We start from the raw sequence: 22,915 nt of genomic DNA on the forward strand, positions 1-22,915 counted from the left end.
AGGTGAGCGCACGGCCCTGCTCACGGCTGCCCCGGTGAGAGGCCACGCCGTGGGAGGCCAGGGGTTTCGGTGGATGTTGGGAGAACGAGGCTGAGAGCAGGGCGATCCTCTGCCCCACTTCAGTGTTCCCTCCCCTTCCACTCCCTCCTCTCTTGGGTACCCAGGGTCTGGCAGCTGATCTAAAGGCCCAGGGTTGCTATCACAATGCCCTCATTAGTTTGAAACAAAATCATTCCTTGTAACTGTAATACAGTTACCATAAACGACATATGTTCCTGGGCATTCTATTTCTAATCATAGTAATTATGCTAGAATATACACCATTAATATAGTAACAACAATGATTGACCGGTTCTCTGTTCCAGACCCATAACTTCACCTGAATGCACTCTTTGTTCAGGGGGGTGGAAAAAAGGTGATTCAACATCCCCGGAGATAGTCAACAAAGCCGGCGCTGAGGCTGGAAGACGCACGGATGAAAGCCTTCCTAGGGTCCGAGCGGGCGCTGGACAGATGAAAAAGCCACCTGGCAGCATCCCTCCGGACCAACAAAGGGACCCTGTCTGTATCCCCACACTCAAAACTTAAAAGGAAATGAAAGCCCAGGGACTTCCAGAAGAATCACTGGGCGTGGGTTGCACTTGCACTCCAAGAGAGGAGGTCGGCCCTTGGATGTCCAGGGGACTCGCAGGCCTGAGGCTGAGCACGTCCCTCCCTGTGGGCAGGTGCGGGGACCTGCTCCTCGATGGGAACGCTCACCCGGGAAGGCCACTTTGTGGGCATGGGTTTCTCTTCGATGCTTTCCAGCTCATTTCCATCTGCAATCGCAGATCACGTAGATCTCTTGTCCATCCTTAAGTCACTCAGAATTCCTTGCACATGGGGACTGCAGGGGGCTGGGTAATGAAGGGCGGGTGGCCACACCTAGCAAGGGTGCAGAGTACCCTGCTGTGAGTAAGCTCCCCCCCACCCCGTGTGGAGAAGGGACACTTGTCTCAGGGCTCCCGCAAAATTGCCTTTCCAATATGCAATTTCCTTTGTTACCCCTTACTCCTGCTACTATCTCTTCCCAGAAACAAAATGATAACACAACAAAAGAACACCATAAGAAAAATCCACCGTATTTCATGAGTAGCCTGGTATTTCTTTCAAACTCTGAGGACTGTACGCTCCTTTCGCTGACCCGAAATGGCAGGGTCAGTTGAAAGCTCACAAAACGTACTCACTTCTTTTCCCTTTGGTACGTTCTCCAGCCAGAGGCTGCTACCAGGACCATCACGAGGAGTTCAGCGCTGGCTTCTCCTCCTTGTTATGTTCCAAACGGTCCTAGTATTGAGCTGGACAGACGGTAGCCTGCAAGCCTGGACCAGAAGCACAGCCCTAAAACATCCTTCTTTTAGAATGAATAAGTATTCAGGAAAGAGAGGAGCCAAAGTCAATTTCATTCAATAATGGGATAAGCGATCGCGATGCCAAGTTATGCTGGAGCCTCTCTCTTGCTGCAAAGGGCCGCCAGGCTCACCATGAAACGGCTCACGTGAAATGGAAAGAATTAAAGGCCGGCCACATCTGGTGGGTTAGACCATCTCCACATCCCTCCATTGGCCATGGGCCTCCAGGCCTCTCCCTCTCCCGGGGGGCTGGGCACCAAGTGCTCTGAGGCGCTGTGAATCCCCAGAAGCCTTTGCCAGTGTCAGGCACAGACAGATGGGGCGCTGTGCCCGATCTGCAGTCCGGGCCCTTGAAGACATCCTTCTTCCATCCTCCTTCCATAGGGACCCCTGCATGGCACTGGGAGATGCGGTGGGCTCCTGTTTTATTCTCTTCTAGTTCCTTTTTTCCTCTTTCTGAGGAGCAGATGCAAGTTTCTTTTATATATTTAAAAGACAGAAACTTGGGACAAGAGCAGGAAACAAGAAAGCAGAAGCAGAGATTTGAAAACCTCCTTCAGGGTAATTAAATGATCAGGGGCCTTTGAATTCCACTAGAGAGCTCAACTGTTCCTGCTTTTGTTTTATTCCCAGGCCTCTCCACACACAAAACCTCCGCCAGATACCCCAGTCCGGGAAGCTGCTGGGAGGCTGCAAACCTCTTTGTCTCTGCTCTCATGGAGTGACTTACAGCTTTCTGCACAAACAAGAAGACATCACTTCCGGGGCCCCCGGCCCCGGGTCCTAGCAGGTGAACCAGCCCTTCTGCTCCTGACCCCAAGCCCCAGGATAAAGGCCTGGAATCCAGGAGACTGGCCTTTCCTCAGGTCTTCACGCCAAGGGCGTGCCCTCTGGCTGTCAGACCCTGTCTGTCCTATGAGCTTAGATCCGTTTTGTCTCACAGAGGAGCGGAGGATTGAAACAAACATTAGATTCACACTCCTGCTTAAAGCCAAGATGTAACCTCTTTCCCCCTTTTCCCTCTTAGTCTGGGTCTCTTTTCTGGATTATGAATCCAGAGCAGCATTTCCAGCCACAGACAGATCCCGCAGTCCCGGGCGGGGCAGGGTAGGGGGGCGGGGCTTATGTCCACACCCCCTTCTTACGCACGCGTACACGTGTTTGAAACCACAGCATTCTAAAGCAACCACTGCTGAGAACTACTGACCCAGCGCCGGGAGTCACGCGAGCACCACACGTGTGAACGACGGCAGACTTTTTCCCCAAGTGTTTTTGTGCCAGTTGACTTTGAGGTCCTTGCTCACAAACTTACATTCTCAGAAAGGTAACAACACAGGCGAAGCGTATCTCTGTTATGATGACGGATAGTTCTCCAGGGTAAGAATAACAATTAGGAGGGAACAGAAACACAGTAGCTTAGCCACGCTGCCCAGCCCCATGTCAGAGATTCCCAGACTGCAGACTGGATGGTGCGGCAGAGGACGCAGAGGATGCAGAGGACCACGCCCTCCCAGCACGCTCACGCCCAGAGGCTGGGCGGAGCCGCAGACTGTGTACACCCAACAGCATCGCAGGTGTCGCTGTTGTCGCTGGTCCGGCAATCACACTTCAGGAACGACTGCTCTGGCTAAGGTGAGCACTTTGTCATCCCTCTTCCTCTCTTCCTTTTACTTAATTTTAAAAAACCTCAGTTCTGCTCTGCACACAGAGGTCTGAGGGACAACTGAGGACCCACACACAGCACTCTTGGGTGCTGACAATTACTTCTCGGACACACACATACTCGTCCCTCTGGAATTGCGCTAGAACTCACCCGCCTGGAGTGACCTGGGATGCACCTTCGTCTGGAACCGAGCCTCTAGGACAGACCCAGAGCCCCCCAGTCCCTGCACAGAGCCCTGCACAGAGCTCTGCGTGTTTACGGCGTTCACAATGCAGTCCCGTAAGAGGAGGGCTTGGGGAGAAGCAGGCGATCCTGTGGGCATCACCCTCGTGTTTTCTTCCCCAGGGAAGGCCTGCCCGTGCGGCCCACACTCACAGCAGGCAGCACTCACCACTCTGGCGTCCTACCTCAGGCAGCTTCACTTGGCCTTCCAGGAAGGAGCACGTCTTCGGGTCGTGGGTGCAGACATGCCGGTATTTGCACCAGTAGCAGCCGAAAGGGCTCTCCATGCAAGACAGGCACCTGGGCACAGGGAGGATGAAGCATGAACCAGAGACCCCGGGGGTGGGGGGGCGGGGCAAAGCAGAGGGCCGAGGCTCTGGGGCCTAGGGAAACATGTTTTAACAGAAAGAGAAACCACCCTCGAGCACCCAGGAAGAGCAAACCTCATCCAAAGCCATCCCTTTTCTCTTCAAGTCCTCAGCCAGCCCAGACTCTCTGGCCTCCTGCCTCTCATGCAGCCAGTTGATACATCTGGTCCCCAAGGCCTTCAGCAGCCACTATCCACTTCCATAGGGTCGTGCCCTCTTTGGCTGAATTGGGGAATAATCAGGCCTAGGGTAGCGGGGCTTGTCCAGAGAGCCCACGAGATTTAGGGCAAATAATTGAGTTTTAGTGTAAATTGACTCCAGGGTCTTGGCTGCCAAGCACCCACAGGGACCCACTGTGGCCGGAGGTTCTGAGGCTGCCCTCTCAGTGGGTTGGCAACCTCACCTCTGTACCTCACCCCCAGGAAACAAAGGCAACTTTATAAAAGTTCCCCCCCCCCCGCTTACAAACCCAGCACGGTTCCCTCTTCCAAACAGTAAATCCCAAATGCCTTGCCACACGGGCCAAGCCGTTCCTGGTTGCCAGGTCCATGTCCCCACATGTGTCTGGTCCTTCTACCTGCAGCACCATTTTCCCTTCCTCCACGTGGCCATCTCCCCCCTTTTTTGACCAACAGAGCATGGGCCAGACAGCCCTTATGTCACCAACCCCTTTGCTTATGTCCCTGGGACAGTCCTGGCGTTGTATTTTTTTTACTAACTTTTTTTTTAAAGATTTTATTTATTTTTTTAGAGAGGGAAGGGAGGGAGAAAGAGAGAGAGAGAGAGAGAAACATCGATGTGCGGTTGCTGGGGGGCCGTGGCCTGCAACCCAGGCATGTGCCCTGTCTGGGAATTGAACCTGAGACACACTGGTTCGCAGCTCGCACTCAATCCACTGAGCTACGCCAGCCAGGCGTTGTTGTATTCTGTGTCTCTTGTTCACTGTCCTTTCATCCACTAGTCCACTAGGTGTGGCTCCTGGAGGGCAGGATTGATCACTGATTTGTGCTTACCTGTCTAAAGAGTAACACTTTGCCTTGCACATAGTACATGCTTACAACCATGTCAGGGACGGAATGGAAAGTTCACACGTGATTTTATCTACTACTTGCTTTCTTACAGGGGCGGCAGGGGAGTGAGGGACGAGGCCACCAAGTGCTAGAGCCACGGATAGTTCTGTGGCAAGATTCAGAGAGAGCATTCCAGTGTTGAAACGCCTGTGTTTGGCTGGGAGGGCTGGCTGCCTCTTCCTGGGGGCCCCAGAGAGAGCCAAGTGCTGCACTCACAGCTCCTATAACCAGATAGCCAAATCCTAAAATCCCTCCTGCTCAGAATGTCTCTGGTTATATGTTGTCTTGCGTGGAGAGGAAAACAGAACAGCGTATAAAAGCAAGCAGGGTTTTGGGAGGTCAGATCCTATGGTTTTCAAACTGTGCTGTACGGAATCCTGGGGGTTCCCAGGAGCTCCTTGGGAGACTGTGTGAGGAGGCAGAGACGTGGAGTTCTTAGACAGAGGGGTTCCAGGTCCCCTCAGCACTCAGTCAGAGTAGTTCCCACTTCCCTCTGTTATGTTTACTGGGCTTCCGCACCTAATTTTGATTGGAGAAAGGTATCTATGGTGAAAAAAATGGCTTGTCCATTTTTCACTCTGGTCCAATTCCATCATTTCAGAGCGGAAATGATAATGTAATAACAGCAAGAATGTGAGCGGTGCCCAAACCGAGGGCCAGACACGGCTCTCACTGCTCTCCCGGTCACGGCTCTCCAGCCCTGGCCGCTGTTTGGAGGTCCCAGCAGGGCTGATGGGTGGGGGGAGCAACCAGCGGTGTCCCAGCCAGTGACTGCTCTGCTGGGACAGTGCCCTTGCTGTGTCAGCTGCTAAATATTTGGGTGACATCCCCAGAAGAAGAACTACTACTTCCCCACTCACAGAGGACACCGGGGCACAGATGGTTACGTTTCCAGCTGGTCTGACTCCGGAGCACAAGCCTCTGTCCTCCTACCTTCCCTTGGGAAGTGGAGGCTTTGCTGCAATGGGGCCAGAGTCCGAGCCCCAGGCCTGCTCCTCTCCCACCCGTCCCAGCCCGAGTCCTGGCCCAGGCCACAGGGCGGAGCTGAGCCCTCAGGGGCTGGTTACACAGCCTGCCCTCCTCAGACCCCTCCTCTCACCCCGGTGCTGATGCTGACTGCTCTGTTCTTCAGGGGAGACGTGCCCCCTCCTCAACAGGTGGTGGGCAGTGCATCAGGTTGGACAGACTTATGCCAGAGAAGAGGTGTGGGCCAGGGATTTGGAGCTCCCTACCCCATAGGGTCTCCTGCTGCCCATTCTAGCCTCTGTCCATTAACCCCAAGGGTGCCAGAGGAGGGGCCCATCTGCTTCCGGGTGAAGGAGGCCTCCTTGAAGGGACTTCCTTACAGATGGTAACTCCTTGCAAATGGTGGCAGGTTCTTCTCTCTCTGGGTGACCTGACCCCAGGAATGGGGAGCTGAGCGAGGTTGGGGGCACTTACGAGTTGTGGACGCTGCAGTTGTAGAAGACGAAGCTGGTGCTGGCAAAGGTCATCCCTGTCTCCTTGGACTTGAGCTGCAACTGGACGACATGGTGATCCCCTATGGGGCAGAGCAGGCCACGAGGTCAGGGGCAGGGCAAGGCCCCACGTCAGGGTCCCACTGGGAGTTATGCCCCCTGGGAAGGGGAACCCCACTGGACCTAGAGAGGGGGTGCTCGTGGCTCTCACAGGTCCCTGATGTGGCCCGCCCAGTCCCAGGGCAGCCCTGAGAGCAGCTGCAGATGACGATTCCGGCCTCCTCCTCCTCCCACAGTGTGCTCCCACCCTCATGTGGTCATCAGGTCCTAAATTTACACACACACACACACACACACACACACACACTCTGATAGGTATTGAACTGTGCATTCACTCACCTGCACCATATCCACGCCAGGCTCACAGCACTACAAACACATTGATTAGCTACCAGGAGAAACAGGCCGCCTCTCACTAACACTGCCGCAAACTGCACAAGAGGTTTCGCGCCTGCGTGTGTGTGCAGACGCGAGTATTCACATCTCTGTAAGGAGAGCCCCTGCTCTGACGCCCCGGCTCGGGCGGGCTCAGGGGTCCACTCGGGCGGGCGTCCCCAGAATCCTCAGCTGGCACCAGAGAGGAGCAGGAGCCCATGTTTAATTCACAGCTCTGACCCCAGGCCCCCACTTCCAGCCTGGTTTGGGGCCTTCCCCGAGAGCCTCATTAATCAGTCAGCTCGAAACAAATGTGACAAGCCCAAATGGGACGGCCAACCTGGCATCCATCTGCCCAGGCTGGGTCTGTTCCTCACCAGCGTTGGGCCTCTGTCCACCCCTGGCCCTCCCAGTGCAGCTGGCCATGGACAGGCAGCTCTGGGAAGGCAGGGCTGGGGGTGGGGCTGGGGGTACCCTGGTTCAGGGTCAGAGACCCAGCAGAGCGGGTGGGGGTAAGGAGCCAGATGACTCCCCCACCCCACCCCCTCCTCCTCTGCCCCTCTGTGACAGCCCCCTCACATTCCAGTACAATGCTGAACTTGACTGGCACACTCGGATGCTGTCCTGGCCTTTCCCTCTACCCACCCTCTGCAGCTGCGCCTCACCTAGCACGAGCCTGACTCTTGGATGCTCACCTAGCCTCAGTAGCCCATTCCAAGAGCAGCAAAGGGTGCCTCGTCTCCCTCTTCCTACAACATCCCCACCAGCCCACACCTCTTCCTCTGACCCTCGCCTCCTGAAGGCTCCCTCGATCCCCCCACATCCGTCCTGAGTGTCTGTCCCGAGTTCTCATCCAGGCAGGAGGACAGCCCTGCCACCCAGCTCTGCCTCTGGGGGCCTCTCACCGTTCTCCGTGATTATCTGGGGCACCTCCTTGGCCGCCGGGGAGTAGCACTGGATCTGATTGCCCACCACCAGCCCATCCATCTCTGACAGGTCCTCGAAGGCACAGTTGACGCCAGCTGACAGCTCCGGGACGTTGTGTGTCTCCAGGACCAGCTGTGAGCAGCCCGGCAGAGGAAGAAAAGGGAGAATGAAACGGGATAAAGGAGGAAAGGGAGAGAGCAACAGAGACCAGAGAGAAAAAAAGAAAGAAAAAACACAAGGCGATATTGGTATAGAGATGAACTGATGCAATTTATCACAAGAGCATCCAGAGAGCGCGGTGGAATGTAGAGAGACAAGGACAATAGGACCCCCATCACCTGTGGATGGACTTGGCCCCAGGAAATGGAATGTGTGAGGAATTTGGGTGTAGTAAGAAAAGTGGGCGGGACTGAGGACCACTGATCACGCTCCGTTTCCATTGTCCCAATTTCGGAAAAATGGCGACACCCACCACTAGGTGCCCAGTGCAAGAACGTGGGAGCTGTCTTAGCCCTGTCTCCCTCTGTGCAGACACTCTTCCCGTCTTACAGACAAAGCGGCTGCTCCCCAAGCCCTCCCTCTCCGGGTCACCCTTTGGATCATTTTTGGTGTCCCAGTTTGCCCTGTCTTTCTACCTATTATGCATAGAGCCTCTCCCCCCACCACTCCTGTGCATGACCCCGTCTTCCATGCCCAGGGACACCTTCTTTAGCAGTCCTGCTCTCCAACTGCTTTGCTGGCTGGGTTAGGCCCAGCCCTCGCTAGGGAGCATTGGGCTGCAGCCCTGTTCGGTGGGTAGAGGGTTGTTCCCTGGCCCCTGTCCTCCCTGCCCTTACCAGGACATTGTACTGAGAAACAGAGATGTTGCTGGGATGCACGGTCAGCCGGACACACTGCTTCATCTCAGAGGCAAACCTGTGCGGCTCCCTGGACCGCTCGCAGCGCTCCTTCCGGGTGCACCTGGTAGGAGAGACCAACGAGGGACTGAGGAGAAGGTGACTGGTCCAGGGTGGGGCGGACACAGAGGTTAGTCATCACCAGTGGCTCCCGGGACGTGTCCAAACTCAACATGCCCAGAACTGACCTTTTGGCTCCTTCCTCCAGCCTGGTCCTCCCGCATCGGGCCCGCATTTGAAAAAGGTGGAATTCCCACAACAGCTTGCCAAATGCAGACACTTGAGAGTCATCCTAAAGTCCCCTCCCCTCCTCCTCATTCACACAGAGCCCCAGAGTCCTGTCTATTCCCCCTCCCCACTCGTCCTTGGCCCTCGTCACCCTCGCCACTCCGAAGGCAGACTGAGGCTTGTTCTTTCCACACACACAGAATGCTCTTTCAGACTTCCTTGCCTTTGTGCGTGTCAGTTCATCAGTCTGGGCAGCCCTCTCCCCAGTTTTCCCCTGTCCAGCATCTGTTGGCCCTTCCAGACATGGTTCGACTATTACACACCTACAATCCCCCGCCGCTCCTCACACCAGGCCAAGGTAAAAGCACTTGGAGTTTCCTACAGTCTAGAACTTCTTGGATGATATGACAATGATTGGGCCGAGTGCAGCCCTCGCCAGCCAAGTGTGAGCTGCTCAAAAGGAGAAACCATGCTGGACTCATTTGGGAATCCCCTTGTAATCCTCCTGTCCCGCTGACCGAAGAGAAATGCAGCCGGATGGGAGGGAGAGAAGGAGGGAGCAAAGGAGCAGAGTGCACCAGTTCAAGGTGCGCTGGGGAGCCAGACCGCCTGGAATTGAAATCCCAGCCCCACGGCACAGGGTAGCTAACTGCTGCAGAGGGTTTGCTGTGATTGCTTAGTGTCCTGTACCCTTCAAAGTGCACCGTGCTACTGGTGGACCACAGCCAGGGTGACCTGGGATCTCACACTCTCGACGGGGGGGAGCTTGCGAACGACGCACATAAAAACCGTGGCCCTCACCCCAGTGCACACATCCCACGTGGGGAAGGTGCTATAAGTACTCTCTGCTGGGGTCAGGGCCGTCCCTGCCTTGCCGTGGGAGTTCCCTGAAGGGAGGTGTCCCAGCCTCAGGGCACAGCCTTTCATCCAAGTGAGACAAGCCTTGTGAACACGGGGCTTTGCCCAGTGGCCGCGATTTGGAACGTCAGGACTAGTGATTCTGCTATGGGACGAGGAAAAGCAGGGACAAGGCGAGATAAGGTGGAACTGTGGGATCATCACTCCTGGGTGGCTGGCCTCCGTGGGTGAGAGTAGACTCTGCAGAGGAAGGGGGACCTGCTGCAGGGCAGGAGGGAGCACTGGGCAAGGACTTCAGTGAGAAAGGAAACATCCAGGGATGTGGAACCCACGTGGGCAAGGGGATGCTGAGGAGAGAGCGCCTGCCTCAACAGGCAGGCAGTTGAGGCGTGAGACAGGGAGGAGAGGCGCCTGCACACCTGAGCTGTTCTTGGGGTGACGCTCGGACCCACAGGAAAGCTGTGGGTGACCTCCCTGGATGTTTGGGGGAGGAAGACACCTTGGGCATCCGTGGGAAGAAGGGCCTAACAGTGAGGAATCTGAGAGGTGAATTAGCAAACAAAGGAGAAATCACTGAGTGGGGTGGACTAGAGGAAGGAAGGGGAGATACAGGGACACAAGGATGGCCTTAGAATAGATTGGATGTGCACTGAGGAAGTGAGAAACAATTCTGAATAATACAGTCATGGCTAGAAGTCACCGAGTGCTTATTAGGCACCGTGGTAAGGGGCGCACCGTTTATGTCACTCATGTCCCTTAACAATGCTGCGATGTAGGTACCATTTTAAACCCCACCGTATCGATCAGCTAACGGTCACCAGCTAAACCAGAGATCCCGCGTGTGAACACAGATGAACTCTCGAGCCCGTAGCATTAACCACCACGCTCGACCTCCCTGATGATTCTAGACTAAGAATTGGGGGACAGACCCCTTGCCGCACATAAAACCCACCTTCCCTGCCATCTTGGTGTTCCTTCATGTGCTCTGGGCAATACAAAATTTCCCTTCCATCTTCTCTAGGCTAATCGCTACGTCACCTGCCACAAAGAAGCAGCAGTTGAATGTCGCAGTGACTTGTAGATTCTCCAGGACCTTCTAGGACTCCCCTCCCCCAGAGAGAAAGGTCAGACGTGCGCGTGGTTGTCTCCATGGTACTCCCCGGCCGCTCCAGGAGACCCATGGCAACCAGGGCGTCTGCCTAAAAGTCCCGGGAAGTTAATTTACCAGGCTAGCTTCTCTGGGAGGACTTCATTACCTACAGCCATTAAGCTAATGTTATGGACTTTTCCAGGGTGTCGGCACTGACATCGCTATTAATAGTGTTATTACTCCCATTAACGGCAGACTCGGAGAGCTGGTACGGGCTTAAATTATTCACTGATTTCCCAACTTTGAAGTTCCTCTTTCCAAAAGCAATCAGTAGGTCTGAAAAAATGTCTTGAGCTAAATTATGAAGTGAGAAAAATGAAGTGGCTTTTAGGCCGAACAACACCTGAACTTAACCAAATAGCGGTTCGTATCTCTCTTCTGGGGGTACAGAGGGACCTGGTTGAGGGATCTCAAGACAAGTTCTACCTGCACAGCTTGCTGCTCCCCAAGTTCATGTGGCTGCACCCTGCCATGCTACTGAGACCCCAAGCTAACTACTCATCAGCTCCTCCAGGTTTTTAGGTCTCACCACCTAACTGTGCGATCTTGAGTCAATAACCTAACCCCTTGGTGCCTCAGTTTTCTCATCTGTAAAATGGGGACAAAATAGTATCTACCTAATAGGGTTATTAAGAGGATTAAAAGATTATGCTAGTAAAGTATTTAGAACAGGGCGTAGCTCACACATAATACACCCTCAGTAAATGTTAGTTATTATTATTCCATCTCTTCTCATCCTCCCTCATCCAGCCCTGCCAAGTTGCAGCTGAGGCAGACGCACCGACCCTCTCCCCGACTGGCCCATGGGGTGAATCAAAGACAAAGAGACAGGGGATGGCTACAGCAATTTCCCTCGTAATGAGGGAGAAGGGGCCCCAGAGGTCAGCGGGAGAACATGAAGAAGAGGGGTCTGGGCTGTAGCTCTGCCTTCTTGCTAGCTGTCACCGGGTATTGAGAACTCAGCTTTTAGTAGGAAGTCAAGTTGAAGGTCAGTGCCGGGGATGCTTTGACATTTCTACTATCCCTCAGTGCCCAGGAGGGTAGAGGCTGCAAATGTCCAAGCACAGACAATTGACCTCAGATGTGGTAGGAAAATGGAGGGGAAAGAATGAATTTCTTCTGAATTCCTGTGGGGTCTGTTCGGGTAATGGCTTCTGCTTTTCTAGGACTATGCTTTCTCACTGGCCCGGGCAAGAGCTAGGAAATGTGTCGAGGGTTCGTTCATGACTCTCGGGGCCAGCTCAGATGTCACCTTCAGCAGGGCTCCAGGGACTTCCTAGATGTTCCCTTCAGTTCTGCTGGGGGAGCACCATGAAAGTCCAGGAAGATCCCGATCCAACCATTTTCCAGGCATGACTCAAAAAAACGTCACAGGGTACAAAAAGTGCATGCTACATGTGACCTGGAGTTTTCAGACATTCATCTCTGCCACTGCGATCGCCACGCCACCCCAAACAAAGGCCCACGGATGGCCAGCACGGAGCCCAAGATAACACCCTGGGCCCCTAGAAATGGAGTCTGGCCCTGCTGATCTTTTCTTCCTTTCCTTCCTCAGTCCACTTTCTCTGTAATTCATCCCTCCAGCCTCAGTTCAGAGGTGCCACAAGCCGTTGGGGACAATGACCCTGGTGCCTTAGAGGGGTTATTATTCAAGTCAGTGGTTCCAATGAGATTATCCTCTCTAATGAAGCAGCTACCTCTGCCCTCCCCTAAGCCTGAACTTTCACTGATGGGGAATTCCCAGCCAAGTGGAAAATTAGAAGGGAGAGGAAGGCAGAAAGGAAAAGGGTGAGGGAGAGGGGACGAGGTAGTGATTAAGGCCTCTAGAAAGTAATTCCTAAACACAGGGATAGAAATATTCAGTCCCCGTGCTGCCAGCCAGGCAGCTAAATTTCAATTTGAAAAAGCGGCTAGGTGTGAGTCCGGCCTGGGCCAGCCTCCAAACCGGGGGCTTGTCGCTGGCCCCCGCCCCCCAGCCCTCTGGCGTGGGGCCACCGGTCTGAAGGACCAGAACCTGCTCCTGGCTTCTCCCCATAGGTGGCCCCTGAACCTTGACATTTCACTTTGGCCGTGACCTGTGCTGAACATGAACCATCGGGGAGTCCGTGGTTAGAACATGAGGAGTCTGGAATACACGGGGTGAGAGGGGAGCTTCCCGAGTGAGGTTTGCAGAAAATTAAGAGGACTCAGAATATTTACCCAGGTTGGACAGCCCTTTGGTTATTATCTCTACATCTGGGAACCCGACAAGGAGAGAGACCAGGTTTCCTAATGTCACTGTCCTTGGCCGCTCCAGGAACTCCCACAGAAACGGGGAGGCGCACCTGCACGCTCACAGGAAGGCGGACTGGATGGCACTGGATGGAACCTCTCTAGGCTGCTGGGTGTGTGGGAGGTTCCTTACATCACGGGTGTGGACCGGGGAGTCTTTTCAATGTCGCAATTCCAGCATCCCATGACGGACATCATGGTCTCAACCTAAGTAGTTCATTTGTTCCTGGACAAACCCCAAAACTCGAAGACCACAATGAGACTATGATTTTCCCTGTATCATCAGCTACTGGCCACTGACCTCGATGCCATGTGAGCTTCCCTAAAGATCCCAAGACACAGAGCAGCAGGTGTTGGGTTCACTGTGCCTCTTGGGCCCGTCCGGTGGGTGCGGCCACCAAAGCAGGAGGAGGGGGCACTGGGCTCAATGGCAACTGGCAGGTGCAGGAGCTCAGCGGAGGCCCAAGAAGAACCTATCTGGGCTTACGTAGCAAGCAGGGGGTCCTGTCCCTCCACCAGAGTGGGCTCTGCCCTGGCCCCAGGTTGAAGGGAGGCTTGCTTTGGCTTCCTTTCGGCTCCTCCCCAAATGAATGATCCATTGAACAAAACCTTAGGTGGTAGTAACAAGAACCTGGAGAGGTTCCTTCTTTCTGAGAAGAGGAATTCCAGGTGCCAAAGAGAAGATGGAGTGAGGCTGTCGGTTTCTTCTCTTTGTCAGTGGGGGTAGCGCTGTTCAGATCTACTTATTTCTACTAAGGTCGAGGGGAGTGTTGGAGAGAAGAGCAGGAGTGGAGGGACAGAGAGGAACGGAGGAGAAGAGGAGGAAGAGAAAGCAAAGGCTGATCCATTCTCTTCACAGTCCAGTTGGCAATAAGGAGGATGCTGTCTATTACTCGGGACACATCCAACAATTGCTTGGATTCTGAGCAACTCTCACAATGCACTTCATCCAGCAGCCTGGAGCTTTCATGTCTGGGGAAGCCACCAGGTCCTCAGGCTCGGTGCAGAGGAGCACGCCGCTCTGTGTAAGGTGGGCCGCCCACCCGGTGTTGCGTGGGGCGGTATGACTGGGCGGAGCATGTGAGTGTCAGTGCATGGCTGTGTGTGTCTGTGCGTGTCTGTGCTTCAAGCGAGGAGGTAGCCCAGCCCCTCAGGCTGTCCCCGGAGAGCCAAGTCATTAGACTGGGAGGGACCCTCAGACATGCACGGATGGCAGGGCCTCCCTAATTCTTGTGAGAAGATGGATCATTGACTCACCACCCATGGGCCATGGAAGCTTGTGTTATATGTGCGTGGGGAGCAGGGGGAGCAGGCAGCAGCTCAAAGAAAAGAAAGTTTTTTTAACCCATACTGTGTATCTACTGAGTCACAGAGAAAAGTTCAAATATACCAGTATCTACTCTTTTCTCTGCATCAGAGGCTGAGAGCTTCTTGGTGAAGAGTCAGGGAAGGCTGCAGCATAGACTGCAAAGAGTTTGCTGGGAGCAGTGGATCCTAACAACCCCCCACGATTGTGTGGACTTTCTGCAAACAGCCTTAGGGGAGGTCGCTGACTTAGCAGGTTAGTGTTAAGTAGGCCTTGGGTACCAGGCTCTGGGATACGGTAGGAGGCAGCTGGACAGGCCGGGCATTTTAGAATCAGTTTGTACTTCATCCAGGGGACACTCAGCCATGGTTGTGGGACAAACTGTTCTCTCTGCACTTTCCCGGGTGGCCGACGGGCAGCCACACCCACGGCCACTGAAGACGTCCCAAACGACACGGCTGGTTGGAGTTGTCCAAGGCAGAAGACTTCATAGCCCTGGGCTGGTCCCAGCCACCCAGCTGCAGCCCTCTGGTCTGGGGAGGACGGTAAGGAGAAGGGGCGGTGGAGGAGGCCCTGGGCTCCGACCTGCAGCCTCGGCTTCACGGTCACTGAAACGGGGCTGCCTCCAGGCACCGTGATGAGCCTGGATGCACAGACTCTTCCTAATTTTCATACCATGGCTGTAACACGGCTCTGTCATCGACATTTTATTGCTGAGGAAACTGAACCCAGGCTGAGTGTGTCCACAGACAGGTTCTTAGTTTTAACCCGTCCTTCTGCTCTGGGTAGCAGCACTTTCCTTTCCCTTCCCTTCCCTTCCCTTCCCTTCCCTTCCCTTCCCTTCCCTTCCCTTCCCCTCCTCTTCCTCCCCCTTCCCTTCTCTTTATCGTGGCAGGAACTATATAAAGAATAAAAGGACCTGAACAACGACCTGTGCCAACCCATCCAGGGAGGGCATCCTCCCAACACAGGAAAGCTGCCAAGAGGAGGGGTCACCAGGGGGCAAGGGAGAGACTTTATAAAAGCCGATCTTATCTTGCCCCTGTTGACGTCTTGGGTTACACGAGCCTCCCGGCAATGACACTGAGGACCCTTCTCCAGAAAGGTGATGTCTGGGCCGATCGATGCGGCTGGGTCTGCGGGGGGATCCCGTTACCTGCTCAGCCTGGGATCGGCTTCTGGGCCTGGGCCTGGGAGGCGAAGACAAAAAGGGACCTGGGGACCTGCCAAGCCTGGAGCTGGAGGCGAGGGTCCAGGCCCAGGGTAGGCGAAGGTGGGCCAGGCCATAGGCTTTCCTTTCACTATCCCCCGAGACAGAACAGGCAGGCTCAGGCCCAAGGCAAATGCTCCTGGAATAAAGACTCAAGAGGCACAAATGCGTCTGCAGTACGGGCACAGTTTGTGGGCAAACGCACGCCCAGACTACTGAGGCTATGGCATCACTGCCATTACACACCGGCAAGCCCGAGGGACTGGGGAGAGGGCTGCAGGTGGTCCTCCACGCTACTGGGGCGGGCAGGCCAGCTCTTTGCCACAATTGGGACTGAGTAACAGGAGGGAGGGTTTCAGTTACACGGGCATTTCTTAAGCGTGTTTAGTCTGTAACCCACCTGTGCCCTTGCTGGTACAAACAGCCCTTTCAGCCACCTGAGCCACCTGTGAGGAGGGGCCCCGCCCTCAGCCTGTGCACGCTCCAGCGCTCTCCTCCTGCTCCTCTGTCTCTGCCTCTGTCTCTCACACACACCCCTTCAGTCCTTCCCTTCCCAGAGAGTTCCCACCCTCCTCCCCCTACAACCATGGAAGTGGGCAAAGTGACAAATACCGTGACTCCCAAAGGACCCCTCTTCCTGATGCTCTGTGCCCTGGTCCCCTGACTGCAGCGCTCAGCATGGGGTCTTGCCCCTGATGCAGGCCTATCAAATGCTCTGACTCTAGTACAGGCTGCACCCCCTGCCCAGTTCTTGAACCAGAGGCCTGGTTCCCAAGGCCCAGGGCAGAGGTGGCCTGACACTGTCCCCTTGGATCCTCCGAGCCCAGCACAGGGTCGGGCACAGAGCGGGCAGGGGTGGTGTGAGAGACCTACAGGCAGGCTTGTGGTTTGGGCACAGCACTCCCAGGCACGCACACAAAACCCTTGCCTTTCACACCATGCTCGCTTCCCGCAAACCAAGGCACCCAGGGTGAGTGTCTCTCTGGTCCTCCCCGGCCTTCTGCTCCTACTCGGCCTGCCGCAGCCTCCTCCCTTCCCTCCCGAGTGCCCTCAGGCACCTGTCCCACCCTGGACTGTCCGGTTGGCAACTATTTAAAATAAGAGAGGGTGTATCAGGAGAGGCAATGTCTGGCTTTGACCTGATCTTCAGAACTAGGGAGGAACGCAGACTTCTGGGTGAAGGAAATGTGTATCTTGATGGGGTTTGGTTACCTGGGTGTTTGCATCTGTCAAAACTTTTCAAATCATACACTTCGGATCTGTGCGCACCACACTCCGTGAGTGTAAACATCATATCCTGATTGCAAGCATCTTAGAAGATCCAGGGGCCTGCTCTCCTTCGCCTGGCCAGGAGGCCCCGGGGCCCCTCCTTGGTCACTAGCTCTGGCCGGGAGGCAGGACGGGTGTGCTGAGCGTCACGGCGGGCGGGCAGCCTTGGCCTAGGAGTGCTGGTGAGCCGAACCTCCCCGGGAGCTGGGCTTCACCAAACACATCAGCTCAGGCCCACCACCCCCCCCCGCCCCGGCCCCTGCACCAGAGTCTCCACACAACCAGGAGGCCCGAGGTTGCCAGAGAGCAGACCTGCAGGGCCCCGGGGACCTTCACGACACCCTTCATTACCTAACTTCGTCCCCACTGCACCACCGTGGGGCGTGCGGGGCTTCCTCTTTACACACAAAACGGCAAAGTGTCTGGCACACACAGTCACAGCCGATCCTCATTGTCTGAGGATTCCATGCCTGCGAACTGGCCCATCTGTGAGAATCCTGTCTAATCCCCAGATCGATGCTGCAGCCTCTTCAAGGTCACTCCTGGACACGAGCGGGGAGGAGAAAACTTCCAGCGGCCACAAGCAGACGTCCCCAGCGCGGGTCCGACCAGGCCACACCTCCATGCCCTCCTGTTTTAGTTCCCAGTGTCAGTGTGTCCTTTCTACTTGGTGTCCCACTTTTCACTTTTTTGTGCTTTTTCTTGGTGATTCCGCTGTTTAAAGTGGCCCCTAGGAACCCTGTCGAAGTCCTGCCCCGTGTCCCTCAGTGCAGGAAGGCTGTGACGTGTCTTATGGAGAAAAATGCTTGTGTTAGGTACGCTTCCCTCAGGCACAGACTATAGTGAGTTCAAGGTTCATATGAAACAATACATATGAAATAAGGTGTCTTTAAGCAGAAACACACACAAAACATGGTTATGTATTGAAGGGGTGGCCAAAATGTTGGGACCGGATGCTCATAGGCACCTAGCTCTGTATTTTCCTAGGAGCCGAGGTTCAGTATTCATGAACTTGGTGTTCAGAGTGACTTCATAAAGTACCACAGATAATGAGAATCGACTGTTCTTGTTCAATATCTCATAGCATGTTAGGGAACTACCTCACACTGATTTCCATGGTAGTCCTTCCAGGGTCCTGCTCCCACTGTGGCACTCTGGGCAAGGGGGGCACCCCCCCCAGCAGTGCTGAGTGACAGGCACAGAGAAAGCCCCTGCACAGCCCCTGCCTTCTGAGCGCCCGTGCTTCATAAGGGCTGCACTGAAAGGACACGTGCGGAGAAGATGCGCAGACTCCAGAATAAGACATGACGCCAGGTTAACGGAGGGGAGGGGAATGCAGCAGCAGGAGCGTCTACCACTCAGAGGAAGGCAGTGTGAGGCTGGGATAGCCCCGGGGAGGGAAGGATGCAGTTCATGTAGAGCCATCTGCACCATCGATGGGGGTCAACAAGGGTCATAAGAGGCAGGGCTCTCAGTCCTGCCCCACCTGTGCTGAGACCCCTGCCCCGTGCCCCCCTTGCATTTTACACACTGCTCAGGTCCCAGTGCCCGTCACCCACGTGATCTCATCTGATTCTCCTGAGACTCAGGAGGTGGGCAGGTCAGACATCACCATCTCCTACTCACAGACGAGGAGCCGGGATGCCACCCCAGGCTGCCGCACGGCCAGGTTACCGTCTGCCTCCTCTGCACACCACTGCCTTCCTCCCGCTTTTGGAGAATGAAAGGGAGCCAGCACAAAAATGCACATAGGCAGAGGGCCCAGCACTTGGGACAGAGCTCGTCTGGCCCCGTGTCCCCAGGCCCAGGGTGCTGTGACAGCCAGCTGAATGTTGTGACAACAGTGGGTGGGTTCCCGGGGGCTACCCACTTGAACGGCACCAGAAGAGTCTCAAGTACCAGAAGGTTCTGGGGGGATGCCGGAGAGTCAGTTAAGCGGATGAATCACTGAAGGGACAATATGGATCACGCACATGACTGAGTGGCCCATGGGAGCCTTGGGAAAAAAGTCTAATGCCTTTTCCCTGCTGTTTAGCCCTGGAGCATCAGCCTATAGTCAAGTCACAGTCAGAAATGGCCAGGATCTCCCTCCGGCCCTCCAGGGCGCACTTATCCAGCGTGATTCCACATCCTGGCCCATCATCATTCCCACATTGCCACTGCTATCTATCTTCTAGGGATTTGGCAATTTAAATTGAAATCAGAACAAAAGAGGGAAGATAAAATTTGCAAATGATACAAGGAAGGAAGAGTAAGCAAAGACAGGGGAGAAGAGAGGTCAAAAGGAAGGAGTGAAGCTAGAGAAGATGAGGAGGAGGAAGAGAGTTACGGGCGGGGGGGGGGGGAAGGGCACGGCAGGAGGAAGCTGCCGGCGGTACTCACGTGTTGTGGAGCACACACCAGCCGCAGTGCGGGTCCCCCGAGCCCAGGCAGTCGCTGCAGCTCCGGTACTGACCGCAGGACTCCACGGGGACTCTGGTGAGCTGGGACGGGACAACAAGCGAGAGAGTGGTCAGGATTTTGCAGAACACGCAGTCGTTCACAAGAGATTGCACTCTAGCAGGTGTACCCCCTAAAACAGTGTAGGAGCGGGAAGGGATGGAGAACCCCAGAACCGAAAGGGACCTAGAGGATCGTATTTGAGCAGGTGGCCACATAAGCACCCAAGGGAGACACCCACCTGCTGTTTTCATAGAAATCTCTGGGAATGGACTCCAGAGAGGCCATATTAAAATGTTATAGAAGGTACTTATATGGTCTACAGTTACATTTCCTTACCACCAAACCCCCAAAACATCTCTACAAACATCCAGGTCAACACATATCTGTTTCTTCTCAAGGCAATAAACTCAAATGTTTACTCGCTCTCCATTCTTGTTTCTCTGTTGCCAGAGCGTTTTGCCTCCTTCTCAGTCTTTCTCCTTCCTAATTGCTGTGGTTCCAGAGGGCCTTTCACCCAAGACCAAGGCCTTCACTCTCTCTTTCCCCGCGCCCTTAACAAGGTGTAATAAACTCGCTCCGCAGCCATTACCTGCCTATTCTGTCTTTCTCGTAATGTGGCCGCCTGGCTCTGAGGGTTTTTCACTCTGGTGCTTTCAAAGGGCAGCTGTGATTTCTCCTACCCACACCCTTTTCATGATGAGAGGTTTCCTGTCCCAGCCCCAAACCTGACATGCGCTTTCACCAGCCGCTTGTTAACGTGTTAATAAAATGTCCCATGTGACGCCGCTGCTTGGCCCAGGTGCTTCCATTTCCAGCGCGCTCCCAGGACCTGCTCCGTCCCATTGTCTTCCAAGGAAGCACTGCCCGATGTCTTTGACAGGAGGACTTCTCAGGACCTGATAACGTCACAAGCACTTCATACCGGCCCGCAGGATCGAACGGAATTTTAATATTTTTTTCTGTACAGCCTTGGCCTTCATTCTCCATTTTGCCCGTTTCTTCTCTACAACGTCCTTGTACTTATTTATTTTTATCAATCATCTTTTTCCAGGTGGGATACATTTTTATCTCGATGGGGGGTTTCTTACCTAACCTTTCAGCTTGAGCTAAGGGAATCGGATGCGGGCATCTCTTTCCGTTTCTCGCCATCCAACGGCAGGCACTGGGAAGGGAAGCCACGCTGGCCCGACAAGCGCGGGGCTTGCTAAGCAAAGGCAGAGTCTGGGTTTTCCCTGCTGCTCGGGGGAGGGGGGATGAACGAGGAGCATCTGCCTCTGTAAACTCCTGCACCGCCTGGCAGGGGCGGCTTGTAATGCACACGCAGGCAAACTGGCACCAGCGCCTGCTCAATGAGTCTCGGAACTCCCTTTTGGAACTACTTAATAATTAATTCTAATCCCTCATGATCTCCTTTTCCTTCCTACCTTCATTTTCCAATTCCCTTTATATATCTTTTTGTTGTTGTTTTTCTCAAGTACACACGGAGTATTCTTAATGGCCACGCTCCATTTTCCCTTCTTCCCAGGTACCTTTTAGCTTCCTCTTCCCATTCTTACAGCTTTCTTTGCCCTTGGCCTTGGGGGCCCTTTCCCCACATTCTCAGATGTCTTTCTGTACATTTAGAATTTTATCTTTTCTTTTATTACCACTTATGTGATCAGCAAGAGCCATGCTTCAGCTCTACCCACATACAACCTTCCCATTTTCGTAATTAATCCTGACAATCAGTTTCTTACAAATTATCCCACTGACTCTCCACACGGCCAGGAACTCGCCCTCTTCCCGTTGTTCCCTTAGTTTCTTTCCATGCCTCCTAAATGGGGATAGACGTGCTGGTCCTATAAGCCTATAAATAATGGTTCCCAGCCCAAAGTGCCTGGACTCGTAGAAATTCATGAGTGCTGATGAGGTCCACAAGCTATTTTCAATATTTCCAAAAGCCTAATGGAACCTGAATTGTTACTGGTTTCTGTTTCTATGCATACGCAGGGATGAATGTCCCATATTAAGAATGGGAAATATATTATTACTTAATCAATGCAGTTTGTTTAGTAGGCAAAACTCTTTCAAAACATGATGCCTGGAGGGGAAAAAGAGTCATAAAAGGGGCCACCGATGGTGAAAGCTGGTAACTTAAGCACATAATAATGTTTCCATGTGTTCCAGCTGCCCGTCTGGCACTATGTCGTTTGCATGGTCTTAAGGAGAAAATCATGACTTGCTCAATCAGAAGCATTTTCTTGGTCCAAACTTAATTATTACCCTCCCCAGCTTCTCCCACGGACACGCTCTATAATTTGTCTCGGACAGACGTGGCCTGGGTCTCCAGGGCGTGCAACATAAAGAGCCAGCTGCGTGGCCAATCTGACGTTCTCGAAACCTTTGCATTCTGATTTCTAAAAATAGCTCGCAATTGGTGCTTAATACCCGAAAGCACGTTCTCTCTTGAAGTCAGACAAGAGTCACTTGTGTCGGGCTAGGAACAGTGTGAAAGCCTGCAGAGCCGGGTTCAAGTTCTGCCTCACTGTTGTCTAGCAGGGAGACCTGACTGGGCCTGAATCTCAACTTTTCTCATCTGTAAACACGAGGATGGAAATGCCCCCCACCAATTCCCAGAGTTTTTCGAAGCACAGATGACCCAGTAGGTATGAAGCTTCGTACATGACGAAGCACATTACAAGTGATTTTTCTTGTTCTCTTTGTCATTAGTACCCATGCTTGATTACACTGTCACTTTTTCTCTCTCCCACACCACAGGGGACTGCTCTGACAGTCTTCCCCAGCCTCACTAATGCAGCTGGGAACTCAACGGGCCTTGAAAAAGTTTTCTTCTTTTATATCTTGAACATATCATTTCCTCCTTGAACTGTGGTGTCTGCCCCTAAATTGTTCATTGTTTCACCTTTGGGATGAAACCCTGGGGTTATCCCAGCTTCCTGGACTGATTCAGTGCCTTTATCAGCTGCTGTAACAGTTTGGCATCTTTCTTTGCTTTCCACGTAGGCACACCCCTGTGGGGCAGGGACCTAAGTCCTGAGCAGTTTTTATGAGACTTGGCTCTTTAAACTTTTACTTTCAGGATCTTTCTATCTACTTTTTAAAGACATTTTTAAAAATCACTCTGCTCAACTTTATCTAGGTTTTCTCCACTCTTTTGAAAGCATGGATACTAAAACTGGAGGAGCCAACAGGATTCTGACAGACCAAGTAGAAAGGTTACTATAAATTGAGAGCCAGGTGCCACGCCCCTCGCCTTCCCAGGGTTTCCTGAAGAAGGAAGGCTAGGCCGAGGGAAATCTCCACGGTCACATGCTCAGGCAGTGTTCTCCAGCACGGCCCAGCTCCCCCAGCCTGATCCCAACCTACATCATTGCATTGTCTCACTCCCCACCCCACGGGTAATTCTGGAAAGTATCAGAAAATGTCCTGATGCTTTAAATCAGGTTTGAAAACCAGATTTAGTCCACCATTTATCTTGGTGCAATTCTCTTCCCAAATAGCTCTGGTTACCTTCCACACATCGCTGGTGAGTTTCGCAGGTAGCCAGGTGGCTCCTGAGTCACCTTGGCTCTACGTTTCTCCCTCCCCAGATACCGCCATTCTCCACCCACTCCAGACACCAGACAAAATGCTCTCTTGCATCCCCCATCGCCGGCTCCTCTCCTGACCCCGGAACACAAACCACTCCAGATGCAGAGACACACGATTAATTAAAACCACCCCACGCTGATTCAAGTCTTAAGCTACCGTGC

At 53.8% G+C, this 22,915-nt stretch overlaps 1 protein-coding gene across 1 annotated transcript in view; it reads right to left on the reverse strand.

Moving 5' to 3' along the window:
- PLXNA4 (plexin A4) overlaps positions 1 to 22,915 on the reverse strand; it is a 408,926-nt gene that overhangs the window by 77,872 nt on the left and 308,139 nt on the right. The window contains exons 5-9 of the mRNA XM_028525438.2: positions 19,104 to 19,204; positions 8,370 to 8,493; positions 7,512 to 7,665; positions 6,155 to 6,254; positions 3,462 to 3,576 (exon numbers count right to left, since the gene is read on the reverse strand). Coding sequence (XP_028381239.1) covers positions 3,462 to 3,576; positions 6,155 to 6,254; positions 7,512 to 7,665; positions 8,370 to 8,493; positions 19,104 to 19,204 — 594 coding nt within the window. The remainder of the gene's footprint in view (positions 1 to 3,461; positions 3,577 to 6,154; positions 6,255 to 7,511; positions 7,666 to 8,369; positions 8,494 to 19,103; positions 19,205 to 22,915) is intronic.

Source organism: Phyllostomus discolor, chromosome 10 (genome assembly GCF_004126475.2).
Source record: "Phyllostomus discolor isolate MPI-MPIP mPhyDis1 chromosome 10, mPhyDis1.pri.v3, whole genome shotgun sequence".
Taxonomy (NCBI): domain Eukaryota; kingdom Metazoa; phylum Chordata; class Mammalia; order Chiroptera; family Phyllostomidae; genus Phyllostomus; species Phyllostomus discolor.